We start from the raw sequence: 21,802 nt of genomic DNA on the forward strand, positions 1-21,802 counted from the left end.
AATATTATCAGACATACAGTGAAAATTTCCTTGCACAGTTAAACAAAATTTGGGAAATATTAAAAAAGGGAAAAAAAAATCAAAAGGGGGTTAATAATTCTGACTTCAACTGTATATATGTATGTATATATATATATACATACATATATACATATATAACACATACACACATTTATGGTTAGGGTTATAAGGATTATTTCTTAATCCCCCTTTTATGTTAGCAAAAACATAAGTTTACTTCAGATATTTCTTTCAAAACAATATTCTGTGCCGCAAAAGAGCCTTCTCCTCACTTGTGATAATGACAATGAAAGCCAAGCTTTTGGCCTATGCTCTACCAAAAAAAAAAATAAAATCACCCAGGTGATGACAACTAAATATTACGATTATAACATTGTGTTAGTGGCCAGTGGGGTGGAACAACGTCATTGGTCAGAATTAACCACGTGATGAAGACGTCCTATAATATTGTATTTAATGCGATTTTCTTCCTGTAAACTGTATATAACTATATAACTATAACGATATATATAATGCTGCAAATTACTGTAAATTGACTGTACTCTATATTAACTGCAAAAATTATAAGACTGATTAAGTAAAAGACAAATTAACTAAATGTATGTGCTATTGTTTCATTAGTATTTTAACTTAATATTTTTCTTCATATGATGTTTATTATAATGTAATTTTGTTCAGATTATAATATATACTATAAATACTAACTATACTATAGTGATCTGCATTAAACAACCTGAACAAATCAGTCCTCTCTCTCTCTCTCTCTCTCTCTGTCTCTCTCTCTCCCTCTCTCGATTTGATCAAAAATGTAAATGAGGCCTTCCGATTAACAGTCCAGTGGACCCTAGCAACAGCCTAGAAACCACTCAGAACACCCTAGCAACTACCTAGGAATGCCTTAGCTACACCTTAGCAACCGCCTAGCAACCACTTCTCAACCGCTGTGCTTCCTGCCAACTGCCTTTGAGTCCCCGGCGCAGTCACGTTGGCTTTCTCAAGCCAACATCAAAGTTCGTCAACGAACTTTAGGTTCTAGTTATTATTATTATTATTCCGGCTTCTGACCAAAAAGAAGCAATCGCTTCTCCTCCCAGGGCTTAGATGCTACAAGCCCCAAATTTGGTCAAAAGCTGTCTACTGCCCATGAGATGGTTGCTGTATGTCCTCATGCCGATAAGATTTGTAGTTTTTGAATTAAAAATGTTTTGAATTAAAAAATTGTAAATATTACAATCGAGTATTTGGGACATATAAAAAAGTATACAACCCTCAAATTTGGCCAAAAGATGTGCTTTAAATTGCAGATAATTATCATATTTATTTGGTGTAATTATAAATAACAGTTTTCCTATAAATATTTTTTTTATATTAAATTTGTAAAATTCAGACTCAAAGCGTGTCAGAGTGTCCACGAGATGGCGCCAGAAGACTATTTTTGAGCCCTTTGTAATTTAGTAATGGCCCTTTAAGAGGCACTTTCCCTTTAAGAGGCGGGGATATCCGTGCTTACTGTTTTGAATCTACAGAAATTCGGGCTCATTTCAGACGTGCTTGTTACAACATTTGAAGCTGTTTACATTAAAATTTCTCAGCGAAAGTACACAAATACAAGTAATACAACTCTATTTAGTGTTCCTTTAAGAGGCAGAGAGATCTGTGGTCAAAATCGAGGTAAGATTGAACTTAATTCTGGTCATCAGTCATTCATATTATGCTCGCGGTGAATTCCATAAAGCGTAATAAAACTGATCTGGATGCAGAATCATCCGCGTCGGAATCGACCCGCATGCATTTCTGTCTGCTACCCTGTGAGTTTTAAAATGCATGCATCTGATGTTGGCAGAAACATAACTTTACTTCAGATATTTCTTTCAAAACAGAATATTCTCTGCCGTGAAAAGCCTTCTCCTCTACTTGTGATAATGAAAATGAAAGCCATGCGAACATTCACGTATATTATACAATAAACATATTTAATATAAAATCCTTCTAACTTTATTTTTAATCTGTATTTTAACCCTCTAAAAACAGCTATGTCCTTGCCACAAAACGAATAATCCATCTTCAAAACCTACAATTTCTTTCCATTTGGTGCGGTCGGACCTGAACGTCTTTATACCGTTGTAATCACGTGTAAATTCTAACAAAGACAATGTTTGCACTTTTTAAATCACATTTTATTTATTGTGCAAAAATAAAACATCCAAACAGCATCATAACCAATAAAAACACACAGCAAAGAAAATGTATTTTAAAATAGTGAATATATATACATACAATGTATGAAGATTTTTTATATCCCCTTAATATGCTCTACTGTCGCTGCATCAATTTCTCTCTGTAACATCTGGATTGCAATTTACACTGCAACGCTCACAATTTATTATTATGGGGCGGAAATCCAAACAGTATTATAATGTTTTAAAGCAAAAATGTTAAGAACAATTATTTACAAACAGTGAAAATAAAGTGTGTGTATATACATATATATACATACAGTTGAAGTCAGAATTATTAGCTTCCGTTTATTTTTCCCCAATTTCTGTTTAATGGAGGGAAGATTGTTTCAGCAAATTTCTAAGCATAATAGTTTTAATAACTCATTTCTAATAACTTCCTTATTTTATCTTTGCCATGATGACAGTAAATAATATTTGACTTGATATTTTTCAAGACACTTCTATACAGCTTAAAGTGACATTTAAAGGCTTAACTAGGTTAATAAGGTGAACTAGGCAGGTTAGGGTAATTAGGCAAGTTATTGTATAACGATGGTTTGTTCTGTAGATTATCAAAAAAAAAAAATTGCTTAAAGGGGCAAATAATTGTGTCCCAAAAATAGTTTTTAAATAATTAATAACTGCTTTTATTCTAGCCGAAATAAAACAAATAAGACTTTCTCAAGAAGAAAAAATATTATCAGACAAATGAAAATTTCCTTGCTCTGTTAAACATAATTTGGGAAATATTTAAAAAAGGGAAAAAAAAATCAAAAGGGGGTTAATAATTCTGACTTCAACTGTATATATGTATGTATATATATATATATATACATACATATATACATATATACATATATAACACATACACACATTTATGGTTAGGGTTATAAGGATTATTTCTTAATCCCCCTTTTATGTTAGCAAAAACATAAGTTTACTTCAGATATTTCTTTCAAAACAATATTCTGTGCCGCAAAAGAGCCTTCTCCTCACTTGTGATAATGACAATGAAAGCCAAGCTTTTGGCCTATGCTGTACCAAAAAAAAAAAAAATAAAATCACCCAGGTGATGACAACTAAATATTACGATTATAACATTGTGTTAGTGGCCAGTGGGGTGGAACAACGTCATTGGTCAGAATTAACCACGTGATGAAGACGTCCTATAATATTGTATTTAATGCGATTTTCTTCCTGTAAACTGTATATAACTATATAACTATAACTATATATATAATGCTGCAAATTACTGTAAATTGACTGTACTCTATATTAACTGCAAAAATTATAAGACTGATTAAATAAAAGACAAATTAACTAAATGCATGTGCTATTGTTTCATTAGTATTTTAATTTAATATTTTTCTTTATATGATATTTATTATAATGTAATTTTGTTCAGATTATAATATATACTATAAATACTAACTATACTATAGTGATCTGCATTAAACAACCTGAACAAATCAGTCCTCTCTCTCTCTCGATTTGATCAAAAATGTAAATGAGGCCTTCCGATTAACAGTCCAGTGGACCCTAGCAACAGCCTAGAAACCACTCAGAACACCCTAGCAACTACCTAGGAATGCCTTAGCAACATCTTAGCAACCGCCTAGCAACCACTTCTCAACCGCTGTGCTTCCTGCCAACTGCCTTTGAGTCCCCGGCGCAGTCACGTTGGCTTTCTCGAGCCAACATCAAAGTTTGTCTACGAACTTTAGGTTCTAGTTGTATTTGCTGTCATCTCTACATATGTAATGTTAGACAAATAATTAACTGCAATTTAATCATTTGTAAAATGATAAAAATGAAACATCCAAAACTTTAGATGTGACCATAGCAAATACAAACTGTATGTTAAAAAGTGAAATTTAGTAATCGTTCTGTAACATGCGAAATGTGAAGTTAAAAGAACTAGCAACTCATGTAAACACATTAATCATAACATTTTCAAATAGTAAGCAAAATTCTATCATCATTTACTCACCCTTTTCTTGTTTATAACCTTTATGAGTTTCTTATTTCTATTTAACAGAAAGTAAGATATTTTGAATAAAGTTAGAAACCTGTAAGCATTGAGTTCCATAATATTTGTTTTTCCTATGAAATGCCATGGTTACAGGTTTTCAGCTTTCTTTAAATGATCTTCTTTAGTATCTTACAAACTCATAAAGGTTTGTAACCATTTGAGGGTGAGTAAATAGTGAGTAAATTTTCATTTTTAGGTGAACTATCCTTTTAAGTAGCTCTGAATCCTCACTTGTGTTCAGATTAGTGTTGCTATGCTATCATCACAGGGAAATAGAGAGTAGAATGAGACACAGACCTGATCTTTTTTTTTTCTAAATGGCCCTGGTCCTAAATTACCCCCGCCCTGTCTTCTGCCAATATGACACGACTAAAGCCCCTAGTCTGTTTTGAGTATTTACAACTGCTTTGTTGCCTTTTCTCTTATGCGCATATCTATGAAATGGCTTTAGGACTGGGGATGAGAGATTGCTTTTGGATTGGTCTCAGCTTTCTAATCCTCTCTCTGTCTCAATCTCTCTCTCTTTCTCGTCTCCCCTCCTGCTTGGCAGGCCCACCTGGAGTCATTAATATCAGCAGTTCCACCTGTTAGCTCCAGGGCGGTGCGGCTGCAGCCAGGGCTGTCATTAGCCTGAGTGAGGTTGTGCTCCCAGCCCGCGACCTGCCTCGTTTGCCTGCCTAATTTATTTACTGCGAGTCAGTGGCAGCGTCGGGACTCGCCAGAGTCTTACAGAGAGCTCTCTTTCTCCATCCCTCTCTCTCTTTCTCTCTCTCCTTTTAAAAACTAAAGAGTAGGCGCTGTAAATTATGTGAATGGAGCTCTTTAACAGGGCAGGGTGAGCGGAGGCAATGATTGGTCACAGTTTAATGGGACTCCGGTTGTGCTTTAGAAAACTCTTAAAGCTGCCAGGCTTTGGTCAGTTTTTGCTTCACAGCATGCACAAGCACAAAGTCAAGTAGTCTGGCTTTCTGACACTGATAACAATACATGTCCAGTGTGCAAAGGGTGTTTCACTGGGTTCTTTAAAGCCAACATGAAATCAAAAATTGACAGTGTTTATGCTTTGTAAATACACTTTCCTGGTCTTAAAATAAATCTTTCAAGAAAATTGGCTTTCAGGCTGACTGCTCAAAATTAGTTTTTTATGTTCAAACTACAGTTGCCTTTGATTACATTTGTACATCCACAAACCAGTTCACTATGCAAGATACTTTAGCAGTGGAGATTTTTAGGCACAGTGAACATTTCTAGGCAAATTTGCAACAGACAACTTTGTAATGCTATTGTCTTATACAATGGTTTAACAACCCGTCACACAACAAATGATGCATTCATTCATGCATATCAAATCATTCCCTAATATACAGTGGGGAAAATATTTGATGAACATGTCATGTTTTATCTTGGGAATAATACTTCTAAAGGAGCTGTTGACATGGAGTTGAACCAGATTTTGGTAAAAACCCAAATAATACAAACTTAAAAATAAAATAAACAAAAATCTAAAAAATTTGTTATGTGTAATAACAATGAAATGACACAAGGAGAAAGCACTGAAGTACTGAAATGTATTTTATACTTTATTTAATAGACTTTTTTTTTTATGATGGCAGCTTAAAGACGTCTCTCATATAAAGAATGAAGTCACACAAATTGCTCAGGTGTGATTTTTTTTTTAAAAACTTCAACAGTGTAAAAATCTTGATAATTCTGTGGGCCTTGTCTAGCAAATCTGAGCTTTAACTTGCATTTTCTTTTGGATTCAAGTCAGGTGATTGGCTTGGCCATTCTACAGCTTGATTTTCTTTCTCTGAAAGCATTTGAGAATTTCCTTGGCTGTGTTTTGGATCATTGTCTTGCTGAAATGTCCACTCTGGTTTCATCTTCATCATAGTGCTAATGTAGATGTTGGACTTAAGCAGCTAATGTGTATTTACAATGATGAAGGGCAGAAGATTGCTCTCTAACTTTTGAGAGATTTCAGCTGCTGTCTGGGCTTTTACTGCCTTTCTACACCTCCCTTTCTTCATGTGTTCAATACTTTTTATCTGTGACCTTCCATTTTATTGCACATAACTGCATTTGTAAAGTAATTAGATTTGTTTTCTTTTCATATATGGATTTCTTTGGTTGTTACCAACATCCAGGGAAAATTTCAGTCAATAGCATGTGACATGTTCAATATTTTCTCTGCTGCATCTGAGTTGCAATGAATTTACCACAGCTAATTGGATGGGATCTTTTGCATTTATTTTGGATGTTGCAAAAAATAATAATCAACATACATTTGCTTAAGGTAGTGGTTGTCTGTAGCAGGGTAAAGTTGTGGCCACATTTACCATCCAAGATGTTGTGAATTTCACTCATTTCATCTGGAATCCATCAGATTGAGAATATTACCTGATGGTGAAAGATTTATGTACACCAATATGGCTTGAAAGTGACTTCACACATCACTACTTAGTAGACAATAGACATTTATGCTCATAAAATACCATTGCAGTATTGCTAATACAGCTGCACATCAAGACATCTGCTCTCTCTTCATCACTTTAGTGATAAACAGTAGAGCTGTGCCGGGCCGCATGGCGCTGAAGACAGCACTGTGGCATCGTGAAGGTGCTTTGAAGAGCACAGAGTGATGATTAATGCTCTCGTAAAGAAGCTGAGCTGATTTTGATGGAGGGCTTTATAGATCCTGCTGCCTTGGAGGGTGTACAGCAGGGGTGGAGGGAGTTTCTTATCCGTTTATGCAGCTTTCTTGAAGAGTTATCCAACTCTATTTGACAAACCACTGCCCAGCTGCAAGCATCACAAAGGTCTACAAAAACCTCAACGCGTCACCACAAGCTGTCTCCACTCCTGTCCGGTAAGCCACGTGGTCTCCGTCTATCAAAACAGACAAAGTGAGCCTTCAGGGTGGGCGCCTCTAGGGCGAACGCACACAAACGCTCCAACAACAGCCTCACTGGCTCAAAGAGCAGCTGTTTGTCATATGGCGCTATCAAGAGCTAATCATCCAGGAACGACTGGCCTCTAACAAACAATAAATCAATAGTTACTATGGCGATGGAATCTCAGGGAAAACAGCAGGGCCTTTTGACGCAGGCAGGTAATGAAATGATAATACCTTGCAGATGGAGCGGTTGTCAAGGAGTCGCTGACCTTGAGTGGCTTTGTCACTTTTCCTCCAGGTGAAAGAGGAGCGAGTTCAGTCAGCGGGGATAGTGGGGCACCTCAAGGGAGCATTTTGTGCACCTGCACTGATGAAATTATTGTACGAGAAAGAGAGAGAGAAAGTGATAGAGTGTGTTAGGTGAATTAATAAATCTTTTTATGTCATTGCTTCTTTTTAAACGGTTAAGTGTCCTTCAGGCTGATTTTTAAGCATCATTTTAATAGCATTTCTTTAAACATTTTTTCTTTCTCTAGAGACCTTCTGGTTCTTTTTTATACACCATGGTGTCAAATTTTCAATCTGTATGAAAACGTACTAAAAAAACATGAACTTATGTCAGACCTGTAGTTATACTTTTTATGTGCCTTTGTAAAAAATTCCTTTTAAAGGATTTTATGTAGAAAGCTTTATGCAGCTCATTGCTTGTGCTTGCACTGAACATTACAGAGCAATTCGGCAAGCTTTCTACTCAAAATTTCAGTACATTTATACAGAAATGTGAGATTTTGAAGTTGACCTAATGCACTCTTAATCACAAATCAAGTTTTGTGGTCTCGTCCAGGATATTATCGAAATTTGTTTTGGGTATTTCTGATAAATCGTCTTGTCCCGTCATGTTTTAAAGTAATGAAACGTTCATTGATTATTATCAGTAGAAAACATCTTGCTTGATGTTATTTGCTTCTGATAGTTATTGTCCTAATCACACCAGTTAGTAGTGAAAATAGTTTGACCATTTACTTTCATTTGTTATTCCTAGTCGTTTATCTACAGTATACACTGTAAAAATGATTTTGCATTTTTGTTTTTTCAACATGATTTTGTAAGTTGAAACAACAAAGTTGGTAATTCAACTTAACCTGGTAAGTTTTCGCTGTTTCAACTTGTCTGTAATAGAGTGTTTGTCAACTCAACTTAAAAACATATGTAGAACCAGCATCTTTTAAGTTGCATCCCATACTTCCAATCCAGCAGGTGGCGGAACATGCACCATTAAGTCAGTTTGCCAACTGCCGGTTAAACACCAGAAGAAGTCACACATACTAGCATACTTTCCACCAGATTTTTAAGGTAAGCAAAGCAATGCTTCTTCAAATTTGTGTTAGAACTTGTAAAATGACACATATAAACTGATTGTCAATGTATTGTCACTTGTATAAATGTTTCTAGAGCAGATTAGACCTTTGCTAAAACGTGGAGTTTGGCCACATTTAAAAAAAGCTTAGTAGTGTTTGTTTAAGGTTTGAATTTGCTGTGTCTCAATGCGTGTATGAAAATAATATGCGCAATTGCTAAATTAGTAGTAAAGACCTTTAATAATGTGTGTAATGTATTTTTTTTTTTGTCTGTTTTGTTTCTTATTGAGAAAATCTGCTGTTCAGTGAACTTGAAAATGTAAGTCAAAGTATTTAAACTAAACTTGGCAGGTACTGCTAACTTGTAAGTTAACCCATTAAAACTAAACATTGCAAGTATAGGTAACTTGACAAAAAGTAGTTGGGTCAACTATTTAACTCTGTCAACTAAACATTTTAAGTTAAGAAAACTTAAAGAATTAAGTCAGTACAACTTAATTGAGTCAATGCAACAAGATTACTTAACTAAGATAAGTTGAGTGAACAAATACTTTTTACAGTGTAGATAATCTAAAGGCCTAACACCATGCAAAAACAGAGCTTACTTCTGGATCGCAAAATAAGATAAATAATCAACTATGTTTAAGATTTGTCTTGTTTAAAATTAATGATGTTCACGGCCTGATTAAGCTTCAATTTAAAGTGGGTCCACACACTGGACAAGAAGCACTGCACCAAATTGCTAAATTATACTAAATTGTACCAAATTATACCACAACACTTCTGTAAAATGTGAACACAGTATTGTCTTTGGATGAAGATGACCGTGTCCCATCATGACGCTTAAATTTATAGGAGAAAATAAAGAATACAGAGAAAAATTTGCAGTTTTTATACCAGAGTTCTGAGAGAGAAAAAGTGCCTTTATGGGGATATGCTGATTATAGAGATCCAGGTGCTTTCTGCACTGCCAAGAGCGACATTTTAATGGAAATTCAAATATGTGCTGCCTTTTCCTATCAAAAACAGAATATGCACACAACAAAAGAGTTTAGTACCACTTGTTTTAGATTGTTTTAGTCTTGAAAACATACTGTTAAGAAGTCTGATAAAAGTCTTTCAAAGGTTTTCTGAAATAGCATGCTAAATTTTGTAGTTTAGAATATTTTAAACATCTGTTTAATGTCCAAATGTTGACATCTAATAGACGTTTTGCTGATGAGCAAATTCACAACTTAGAAAATTAGGGAAGTTTTTTGTTTAGTTTTTTTACGTTATAAGATTTTCAAATAATTAAAGGTGCAGTAGGTGATCTGCCTAAATGCTATCAGTTAGCATAATATCTTGGAAACACAATCCCTCCTCTGCCGTCCAAAGCCATGCCTCCTGAAATCACAAACAGGCATCTTAAAGATGACAGTAGACAACCCACTAAATAATGGCATTCGCCAGTTAGAAAACTTTATAGTACTTTATAATACCAAAATTCTGAACAAAAACTGTATCATATCTAGCACGCTTTCAGTTGTGTAGCAAGCAAAACATGCAAGGATCGTTGCTCTCATTCTCTCATGCGCGCTTTGTCCAAAAGTGACTACTGTATTAGTGGTTGGCCGGCGGCGTGCAGGAATTAAACTGATAACTATGCCACACTTACATGCTATTTCAGACCAAATATTCAAAGTAGCATGGTAAACAATATAGGGAGCGCGTCACAGGCTATCATTGTTCAAAAATGAGCCAATGTGATGTGAATATAAAAGGTAAAAGGTCCCTTATTAAACTGAAAATAGTCACATCATCCACTCATTTGGTATTCACCTGCTTTCTTTTGCTTGCGCGAACACAGTTTTTTTGTCAGTTGTGCTGCTTCTCAATTCTAAGGTCACATTTGCACGAATATTGGACCATGCTTATTGTCAAATCCTACTTTTAATAAAACCACAATTTAAACATTATTTTCAACCAACCAAAGTGGCTAGTGGGAGTGTCTGTCTAACCCACCACAGCTTACATTTACCCGCATTTGGTGGGTTGGCGGGAGTTAATGTCAAGCCCTGCATATAACCCATTCGTAAAACAACACAATCTACATAAGCTTCGCTTGACTAAAATTGTTTTAAAACATAACATTACCTGTCTCAAAGAAGTACTTCAGCCATGGTGTCATCCTTCCTCCAGCTTGCAAAAGTAACTCCAATATTGATTCAGGATTTTAAAAGGTTTTGATTCAGCATTTGTTTTTGCCGCTATCACTGGCTGTTTCTCAATTCCAAGAACGCAGAGAACGGACTTGTGTTCTTGTGGAGACCGGTCTTGCCAGGTGTCTTCGGAAGAACAAACTCAGGAGACCGCGAGGGCAGAGAACGCGTCCTTTGAGAATTGAGATGCTGCGTTCTTCCTGATGGTCACATGACCTTCACGTGTTTTAAATGGTAAATTATTTAAACATTTCAGCCTTCATACAACGATTTATTGTTTTTCCCCTTTTCAAAATATATACTTTGCATAAAAACATTATAAATATATGTTGCACAATATAAATAAAACAGATTTTAATACGAATTTCAGCAAACAAACACCCTTAATGTGTTTATTCCTTTATTAAGATATCCATGGTAATGTTTACTTTCACCGTTTCATTTAGGGAAACTCCTGATGTAAATAATTCATATCTATGAACTTTAATAATAAATCTAGATAAAATGCAGCGCTTCCCACCTCCAGTCGCAATGACTTCTGGGACTTTCAGAGCGAGTTCGGTGCTCAAGTCTGCCTCGATATCAAGATCACATCCGGGAAGTTTCACGCGTCCTCCGTACTTGCGGTCTTGAGTATTGGAACTGAACTTAGGCAGCTGATGATGACGTTTCATGAGAACATGAGGACGCAAGACCGCTGAAGAACGCAAATTGAGAAACACCCAGTCTCTCTTGTGTGCAGGTGAATCTGCAAACAGCAGATCTGCGTGACCTGCTGCGTAGTCTTATGCCTTACCCAGAATCTAAAAAAACATATAAAACATTTAGATCATTTACATTAATCATTACTGTTGGAATGTGAAGAGACTTCCAACCAGCACAACAAAAACTGTTTCTAAAGAGAATCACCTACTGTACCTTTCAAATAGCTCCCTTAAGAAATGATGTTAAAAACATTACACACGTGTTTCTATGTAATAACGCATATAATCAAACCCCATTTCCTTATTTTCTCAGGTGAAAAGTGCCTCCAGTGTCTCGCCTGACTTCTCTCGGTGTGGGCCGGCAGTCATGCAGGGGTGCAGGGTGAAAGGTCACGCTCCAGGAAGCACTTCAGAGAGGAAGTCAAACTGAGCAATTGCTTTGTGCAAACGCAGTGGGTGACTGTGAGTGTAAGTGTCTACAAGAGCTGAAGGGGAGGGAAAAAGAGGGGGAAAGTGATGAGAGAATCAAACACAAGCTTGAACTGAGTGCATTTAATGCTCGTTTGAATGTTGTGCAAGTGCTTTATTGAACTTTTCTGGTTTATGTAGACTCCAGATTTTGTGGGAGTGAAATGCTATTGAAATTGCAGCTTTGCATGCTCTCGCTCTCTCATAATAATGCAATATATGCAAGGCGAGGTTTCAGATAGACCGGCTAGATGTAATATTTGCATTATATTTTCCTGGCCTTACACTTAACGCAATCAAAGCAACCTTAAAAACTAGCTTTTTGCTTGCTGATGCAATTGAGAACGGTGTAGAGCTGGGTGAAAATCGGCGGGCATGATGGAGCACATCTAAAAATTGCTTTAGCGAGACTCCATAAGGAGGAACAGATAGAGAGAAAGAGACAAAAAGAGCGAAAGAGAGACCAGAGACAAAGAGAGAGAGGGCTCCCTGCAGGCCTTGGCAGCTCAATCCTATTTATTGATTTTCTGTCCACTCCTTCAATATGTGGAATGTGCGCGGGCCAATAGATGATGACAAACGGGGCCACCAGGGACAGCAGCGGCTCTAATTGAACTTGATGGAGTACAGCTGAGGATCAAAGGTTGCGCACACTCTGTGACATTACAGGTTCTCCTCTGGCGGAGATAGAGAGAGGAGTGCGTGGAGAGGAACGGATGGCGAGAAAGGAAAAGGTGTGATCCTCTATTTCAGCGCTTTCCTCCCTCATGTTTCAGGTCATTGTCAAAAAGTGATGACTTCTCAGTGTTGTAAAGTGATTTTTATATGTCGAGCAACAATACAAATTGACAGGTTTGTATGAAGTAATAAGAAATTGTAATAGGTATGTAATAAGTTATAAGCAGTGTTGGGGGTAACACACTATAAGTAAGGTGCATTATGTAATAATATTTTAAAGTAACAAATTACTTTTAAACATAAGTATTAATATTTGGGTAAAAAAAAAAAGTAACGTGAGTTTACTTTTTATCTTGCATAATTGGCTTTTACAAAATGTATTGCGGAATAAAAATGACATACAGTTGAAGTCAGAATTATTAGCCCCCTTCAAATTTTTTTCTTCTTTTTAAAATATTTTCCATATGTTGTGTAACAGAGTGAGGAAATTTTCACAGTATGTCTGATAATATTTTGTCTTCTGGAAAAAGTCTTATTTGTTTGATTTCACCAACAATAAAAGCAGTTTTTAATTTTTAAACACCATTTTAGGGACAAAATTATTAGCCCCTTTAAGCTATATTTTTTCTCGATAACCAACAGAACAAACCATCGTTATACAATAACTTGCCTAATTACCCTTACCTGCCTAGTTAACCTTATTAACCCAGTTACGTCTTTAAATGTCTCTTTAAGCTGTATAGACGTGTCTTAAAAAATATATAGTTAAATATTATTTACTGTCATCATGGCAAAGATAAAATAAATCAGTTATTAGAAATGAGTTATTAAAACTATTATGTTTAGAAATGTGTTAAAAAAAATCTTCCCTCCGTTAAACAGAAATTGGGGGAAAAATAAACAAGCGGTCTAATAATTCAGGGGGGGCTAATAATTCTGACTTCAACTGTATCTCAGGTTGAATCATACACTCAATAGACCCTTTTCACATTTCCGGGTTTCTCAGTTGCGGAAATCATCATACTTGAGTGAATACTCAGTGAACTCTTGAGTGAAGCACAGTGAATACAACAAACATTTTTTTACAATCTTATTTGCTCAAATACTAGCAGAAAAACTCCACAATGATGTAATAAAGACTTTCAGAAAAAGGAAAAAAATTGTGTGAGACTAATGACAGCAGCCAGAGGAGAGAATAACGACAAATTTACTGTCCTGTCCCATATTTGCTGCATTATGGCCCATTTCCGCTGAGTGGTTCGGTTTGGTACGGCTTTATGGCTGTTTCCACTGTCAAAAGGTACCTAAAAGCGAACCATACCGTAGTAGTTTTTGGGCACCCTTTGCAAAGGGTACCTAGCATGGCAAAGGGGTGCCAAAAAGCAAAGCTATTGGTTTACAAAGAAGCGTCACTCGCGCATGCACAAGCAGAAGAATGAAAACAAAGAAACCGCCATTTTTAAATACACAGCCGAGACATTACATCGTAATACTACATGCATATAATTACAAGCCATAATTGACCCAAGCTCAGACAAACCTTGTTGCTGTCTTTATGTACAGGCACAAAGCCAAGAAGAACAAAATATGCCGTGTCCTGTTTGTGTTTTACGAAGCCGTCTAAAAGTGAGAGCGGTTTCACTTTCTCCAGGGAGCTCGCGATCACTCGTGTGTGTGTGACTATATTTGAAATAACAAACTTCTTCAGCTGATGATAATATTGTGTGCGTGATTATAGAAGTGCTTTTGACATCTATTCCTTTCATAAACAGACAAACAGAAAAAAGACTGACGCACGAAAAAACAAATAAGAAGCCTAAAAAAACAAAGGAGCGAAAGATTCTTTCACCAACCTAAAACATGAACAAACTGCCACGTTTAACTATTATCATCACCTTTTGGACTATTATGAACTCAGAATGAAGGAATTATTTTCTAACAGAGGACACATATGCTGGTGAAGATTAAAGATACAGATGAGAGGTTTGCACTGACTGGGCAATGCTGCATGTTGTTTTTGAACCCAAATAAGGACTAAATGTTTGCTGTGTGTAGTTTTTCTGTAATTGGTACAGTAGTATGTCAGAGACTGTAAGGGTCTATGTGTGTTTATATATGTTGCATTTATTTATTTTATATAATGGCAGACGTTAAAGTAGGCTATTTCGCACTGTCATTGATCTGCAGTTATAATCACATGATGCTCATAGAAAGGCTAGTAATTAACATTAATACACAAGTATTTATGTGTATAAAGCATCTGTTTTGTGAGAAGTTACTTTTGGTATGCTTTAGACAATGTAAACACAAGCCTGATAAAGGTGACCCGTACCGACCTGTACCTTACTGTACCAGTCGTTAGAAATGAGCCATTAGAAACCCCTCAAACAAGCGGTAATTCATTTTTTTTTTTTTTTTGAAATAATGATGATATAATACAAAAATAAAAATCCAAAAAATTTTAAGGATTTAAAATGCTGATGACCGTTAAACGTGTCATACCAGGCTGGTGAAAAGAGTCCATGAAAGAGAGTGCAGTGAGAGAACACTCATCATCGTCATTATCAGGTCTCTTTTTTTCAGACCAGATGAGTTAGTGTATTGTTCTAGTAACTGAATAACTCAGGATATTGGTTAATTCTCGAGTCAGGCGGAGTATCTGGGTATAGAAGCAAACCATTTCACGACAACTCCGTTCAATTTAATGAACTGGTTCATCTGGTTCACTTAGAAGATCCTCTTAAAAACAAACCATGCATTCGTGAATCACTGCAGACAGTCAGAAACAGAAACAATGGCAGACCGGAGACTTACATTTTTGCATCGGATTCTTGTTATTTTGAACTCATCAAAGGAAAGAAGCGAATAAGTGTAAATTATGTGCAAGTAAAACTCTCGACAACTGCAAGAAACATGACATAAAAATGAATGCAAGCACTACACCTGCACCCCACCTCCAGCTAAACAACTAATGATTGACATCAGTGCACATTCTCCAGGTCCATTAATTAACTAAACTCAAAAAATAAAAGGTTATTGCTTTTATTGTTGAGGAGATGTAGCCACTGCCTACTGTAGAAGCGACTACTGTTTTGTAGAACACTTTTATGTGAATTAGTTATCAGAAGTAGATTGGTGGTTATATTTTTATTCGGGAAGTAAAATTGCCCAGAGGTGGCTGATTAAAGCTGGAGTCTCATCCTTTAGTTAGTATACTGACAACAGGCCAAATCTGTCTCTTACCAAGCAACTGGGCATGCAAACTTGTGAAATAAACTAAAACACGTCAAGTTGTCCTTGATGATTAGTCATAATGTCAAGAAATAAATGCCTACTTACTTTTGGCTTCCCAGAGAGAAGTGCATTGAAAATTTCACAATTTGTAAGTCGTAAAGTCAACATTTTTGGACAATGACCGTCCTCCTTCCTTTACTTTCGCTGCTCGGTCAAGCACAATGGAACCTGGTGCTTTACAATAACAACCTCCTGCCAAAAGCACAAGAAAACAAGGGGAGAAGAAAAGCTCTGTGCTCTATTTTGATGAAAGTAACAAGCACAGCTTGTCGTAAATAGGCTTTCTGAGGCCCGAGGCAACTCCTCCCCCCAGGGGAGCCGCTTTCTCTCTCTCTCTCTCCCCGGGCTGCTGTCGCCAAGAGGGCCTTGCAGCTGACACGGGGAAAAAGCACAAACAAGACGTGTCTTCAGCTGTTCTGACAGAGGGAGGAAATGATATTTTCTGGGAGAATGCTCACTTGTTCACTCAGGTTTTTCTTCCCGCCTCATGAGGGAATAAGACATGAGGACGACACGGTGGAAAAGCCCAATGTGTTTTTTTTTTTTTTTCATGAAAGTGCTGCAGCATCCCGGTGTAGTCTTTAATTTGAGCTTTACCGGGAAGCCTGGATATGGAACCCTGCAGACCTCTGGAGTCTGGAGACTCTGCTTTGTGTGCTTGTGTGTGTGCGGTGGGGTGTTTTTTTATTTTGTCATTGTTTTTGTTGTTTTTATTTCCTGCCCCAATTTTATGTTGAACAGTAATCCCTGTTTTACACTTTATCTATCTATCTATCTTTTCTATCTTTTATCTATCTATTCTTTCTTTCCTTTTCTTGTGTCATCTATCTATGTTTCTTTCTTTCTTTCTTTCTTTCTTTCTTTCTTTCTTTCTTTCTTTCTTTCTTTCTTTCTTTCTTTCCTTTTCTTGTGTCATTTATCTATCTATCTATCTATCTATCTATCGATCTATCTATCTATCTATCTATCTATCTATCTATCTATCTATCTATCTATCTATCTATCTATCTATCTATCTATCTATCTATCTATCTATCTATCTATCTATCTATCTATCTATCTATCATTGAATTTATTGTTCAGTTTGTTAGATCTATTAACCATCAAACTTGTTCGTCTTGCTTTTGACATTGATTTAATTTTGACATTAATTTTAATTCGCCCTTCTAACATACAAATTGTGCGGTTCATCTCAGATTCGACCAAAAATCCAAAACTGAACTGGAATTCTCAGTTCGTTATTGAATGGTGCACAACCCTGGTGTTGTGCTGCTCTTTGTTTTGTTGTGTTGTTTTGTTGAGCTGCACTGTGCAGTGTGGTTCATGCCCCAGCGGTGAGGGCCAAGCCTGGCTCGTCACGCTCTGCTTGTTTATGTGCACAGGCTCCTGATCCCTGATAACCCAGATGTGTGCTTATTCAAATGGGAGCAGCTCCAGGCTTCCCCTTGCAAATAAGGGGCCATCCGCACGTATTGTCACACAAATTAAAAACGGCCGTTTGTCTGGCGGATAAGAGTCTGTGAGAGGTGTGTGCACGTCTGCATGAGAGTAAATGAGAGCGAGAGAGGAAGAAAGAAAGGTGTAGACTCTCTCCAGCTGAGAGTCTTTGATGTGCACGGCCGTTCTCCTCCTCCACTGAACCTTGCTACTTCCACTTCTTCCTGCTGCTGTCATCTCCGTCCCTCTGGAATAAAGGAGAGAGAAAGCGATTTTCTCCACACCACCACCTGCATTTGAGAGCCTTGAGATTTCTGGAGGGTTTTTCCTTTCTGAATAAATCTTCACCCTTTTCTCCTCCGCTGGCTCGAATCCCCAACCGTATAAGCCCGTCTGATCCGTCCCAATAATAAAAGCATTGGCTGGCCAGTCTGTGTGAAAATAGGTTCGGCACATTTCTAATTCACTTTAATTACTGCTGCATTCAGAGCTCCAGACACACTGCTGACTAAGTTAACCTGTGAGCGTGCAATTGGGCACATACGCATGTAGGACAGCCTGTCGTTTTCCGGAAGGCCGTGTGGATGCTTCTGTCAAAGCGTATGAAGCTCTGGAGTGAATTAGATTTATGTGTAAATAAGTCAGGCTGAGGTTTTAATCTACTGTCTGTCTCTTTATCTAGCCCTCTTTGCTTTAGCCTACCCTCAGGTAACTCTGAAATCTCCCACAATCCCGAACTCGCACCCTCCCTCGCTCTCTGTCTCTGTGGCTAACAGCTGGTATCTGTGTGCTTCCAGCTGTGTGCTTGTATAAAATCTCTTGTAGAGTGGCATATTTAATTTTGAAATGCCCATTTCTCTTATTAAATGATTATGAAGACGGGCCATGTGAAGCAACCAGTGCTGGGGAACGACTAACCAAAAGCAGTGGCTCTACGAGCTTACATTAGTTTTTTTTGTTAATGTCGTTGCAATGAGTAGTAATATAGCTAGAGCACATTGTTTGTTTTGATCATATAGTCAGGCATCTTCGAGCAATCTGACGGTAGAATCAAATCTTTGAACAATGACACTCATGTCACTTTGTTTTAGGGGTGGCATGGTGGCTCAGTGGTTAGCACTGTCGCCTCACAGCAAGAAGATCACTGATTCAAGTCCCAGCTGAGCCAGTTGGCATTTCTGTGTGGAGTCTGCATGTTCTCCCCTTGTTCCTTTGGGTTTTCTCCGGGTGTTCGGTATCCCCCACAGTCCAAAGACATGTGGTATAGGTGAATTGGATAAACTCAATTGGCTGTAGTGTATGTGTGTGGATGAGAGTATGGATGTTTCCCAGTGATGGGTTGCAGCTGGAAGAGCATTCGCTGAGTAAAACAAATGCTGCATAAGTTAACGGTACATTCCTCTGTGGCAACCCCAGATTAATGAAGGGACTAAGGCGAAAATAAAATAAATTAATATTAAGTTTTTAGTTATGATATTTCCAAAATCATTCCGCAAAAATTGTGCACAGACATAGCAAAAAACATCTGCAGATTATGTCTGGCCCTAGTGATAAGCAATATATAAGTGGGAAGTGGCCATGTTGGTATTGGCTGATTTTTTCATGCTATTGTTATTAGCCCGATAAAAAAATAAATGAGGGTTTGGGATTTAAGGGCTCTATTTTAATGATCTAGGTGCAAAGTCTAAAGCACATGGCGCAAAAGCATTAAGGGCATGTCAGAATCCACTTTTGCTATTTTAAGGATGGAAAAATCTTATCTGCACCACAGCGCATGGTCTAACGGGGTTGTGCTTATTCTCCTAATGAGTTATGGGTGTGTTATGATAAAAAACCCATCAGATTCTCAGCTCCCATTCCCTTTAAGATTCAGTTGCGTCTCGTCATAGCGCATTTGCTATTTACACGGCGGGCTTTGTAAGTGGAAAAACTGAACACTTCACTAGCCAGAAAACAGTTAAACAGACCATCTGCAGCGCGAGGATAAAGAATGAGCCTCCTCCGATAGGCCTTTACTGTCTTTTTCTCTTTCTCTCTTTCATGGATAAGGAAACGTTGTTGTGCACTCCACTGACATCCATTAGCTTACATAATTAATTCTGTTTGTTAAGCGCAAAAATTTGTTTCAAAACTATTTCTAAATTCAATTATAAATTCCAGCAAACAAATAAATAAGCAATAATAATGAAGTGTGCTCAAAAAACGGAGTTATATCCAAATAGACATGCTATGCTCCATATGGTCCAAAACCTGAAAGGTGGACAAATCTAAGCTTGTTTTTAATAAAACAAATATAAATATGCATATAATAAATATGCTGCTAAATAATACTTCTAATAATAATAACAATATACAAAAGCAAGCTGTCGTGAATAAACTCAAAAAAACAAGATGAAGAAGGCATGGAGGCGATGGGTTTTATATTTATTTAGAAAGTAATATTTTTTGTAATATGTGAATCCTTTTTCATTTGTAAAGATATTTGCTCATTGCTGTATATCCTACATGTTCTAAGCAATGTGTAAGCGAGGCACATAACTAATGCACTCTATAGACCTTCTCTCAGCTGCTCTATTGCACAGTCTATTTTAGTTCCTCAAAATAGCAACACGTCAACAATGCTACTTAACACACCTCTTTTTTAAACCGAAACACCCATGAGTGTACAAAGTGGCGCAAATGGATTTGCCATTTCAACAAAAAATGGCGGAAAATAGGAAATTTAGTTTTGCGCTCATCTGAAACTAGCAACACGTCGTGGTAAACACGTCTTACCCTTATTGCGCAGGGTGTATTATAGGGCCCTTTAAGTTTAGTGAAAAGACAAGATGTCAGCAGTTTTTTGCAATAAAAATGAGAACTTCAGAATTAGAATTTGTAAATGACCTCGAGTTTTCTTGGTTTCTTCAGTTGAAGTTAAAAAATAAGTTCACATCAAGATAATGTTCTACATCAGCTTCCAAATATTAAGTTATAATATCGGCCAAAGTTTTCCATACCAGTCCCTCCCCATTTTTATGAATATGTGTATTACCGTTTCTAGCCGATAGGTTGTGTCTGTGTATAAATCAAGACATAAGTTTAATTTTTTTTTTCTCTCAGTTATTGTTCGAGGCTGGTTTGCTTGCTGGTTTATAACCTACTGGCAACTGTTAATTAAATGAGGAAGAACGTCGAAGTTTGACAGACTAGTGTAACGTTAGTACTCAGGCTGTTTGTGGACAAACATTGTGTATGTGTACACAATAAAAGTTCAACAGTGGCTCAAGTTGTATCCATCGTACTTGCCCTAAAACCCTTCCAGTGGGGAGTTTATTGAGGTACAGTAAGTAACTAAATAAAAATTGGACAGTTGTATTAAATTAATTCAAAACCCCTTTTTTATATGTTTGGTTCTGGTTAAATTATGAATAATTTCAATCAATAGATATGCATTTAAAAAGAAATCACTGTATCCATGAACAATATAGATTATGTTTTGAGGGTTGGAGTAGCTTGGCAAGCAGTTTTAAAGAAACTTCTGCAACAATGGGAGCAACACTTACTTGCTCTTTTGTTTTTATCATTTCAGAATCTTTTATTCACTCTCTCCAGGTCTTGACTTCTAGAGAGTTCTGAATGTTTTCGTCTCACCCCTGTTCACAGGGCAGTATCTCTCAAACCACTTCTCTGAAGAACTGAGAATTATATTGACATTAGTTGTCAAAAATGCCTTGGCCTTGAACTGTGGATGTTTTGATGATAAACACAACACTATCTAGAGGGTCATCAGTTTGTTTCCTGTTGACATGCTTGTAATGTTTGAGACTTTTTTGGGGCTTTAGACTTAAAAAGACTGCCTTTGTTGGCATAAAAGATGTGATCTCTTGTATAGTGAATCTGAACACAAGAATACACCCTTATGTCTTTGGTGTTTTTGGGTGGTATCACACACAGTTTCAGCCTCAGATGACACACCCATGAACCTACTACAGTCAGTTAATAAACCGCCAGATTCATTTTGAGGAAGGTACTACATGACTTATTATTTTGTTTTGAATTTTAAAAGCATGTAGTCTTTTAGTATCTTGTACTATTTTATTTTTAAAATGACAGTTAGTTTGAACTTGTTTTGGTCGCTGTCTTTCATGGTGAAGACAATGGATAATGTCTAATGGGTTTTGTTTTATTTTGATTTTGTTTTTATTTTTGTTTATATTCACGGTCATATTGCATAAAACTATTTTTTATACGTTATTTTATTTGGATTTTAATTTGTTCTTTATTTTAAAAAATTAAAAATACGATTCATAAATACACAAATCCATTTCGTAAGTTATAAACAAGATTCATAAATACACAAATCCAATTTATAAATTCAAAACACGATTTAAAAATACACTTTTGATGAACAAATCATTTAGTTAAAAAATTTATGGTTTTTACTTGTGAATTCACAAGTTGTGTGTTGTATTTATGAATTGTAGTTTGAATTTACAAACTGGATTTTGTAAA

General features: G+C 36.6%; 1 protein-coding gene across 1 annotated transcript in view; it reads left to right on the forward strand.

The window, feature by feature from the left end:
- LOC147843922 (uncharacterized) overlaps positions 1-21,802 on the forward strand; it is a 143,860-nt gene that overhangs the window by 111,886 nt on the left and 10,172 nt on the right. Inside the window, exons 7-8 of the mRNA XM_087253372.1 lie at positions 8,423-8,521; positions 11,745-11,899. Of these exons, the coding sequence (XP_087109498.1) occupies positions 8,423-8,497 (75 nt within the window). The 3' untranslated portion in view covers positions 8,498-8,521; positions 11,745-11,899. The remainder of the gene's footprint in view (positions 1-8,422; positions 8,522-11,744; positions 11,900-21,802) is intronic.

This window comes from Danio rerio, chromosome 5 (assembly GCF_052040795.2).
Source record: "Danio rerio strain M-AB ecotype USA chromosome 5, GRCz13ab, whole genome shotgun sequence".
Taxonomy (NCBI): Eukaryota; Metazoa; Chordata; class Actinopteri; order Cypriniformes; family Danionidae; genus Danio; species Danio rerio.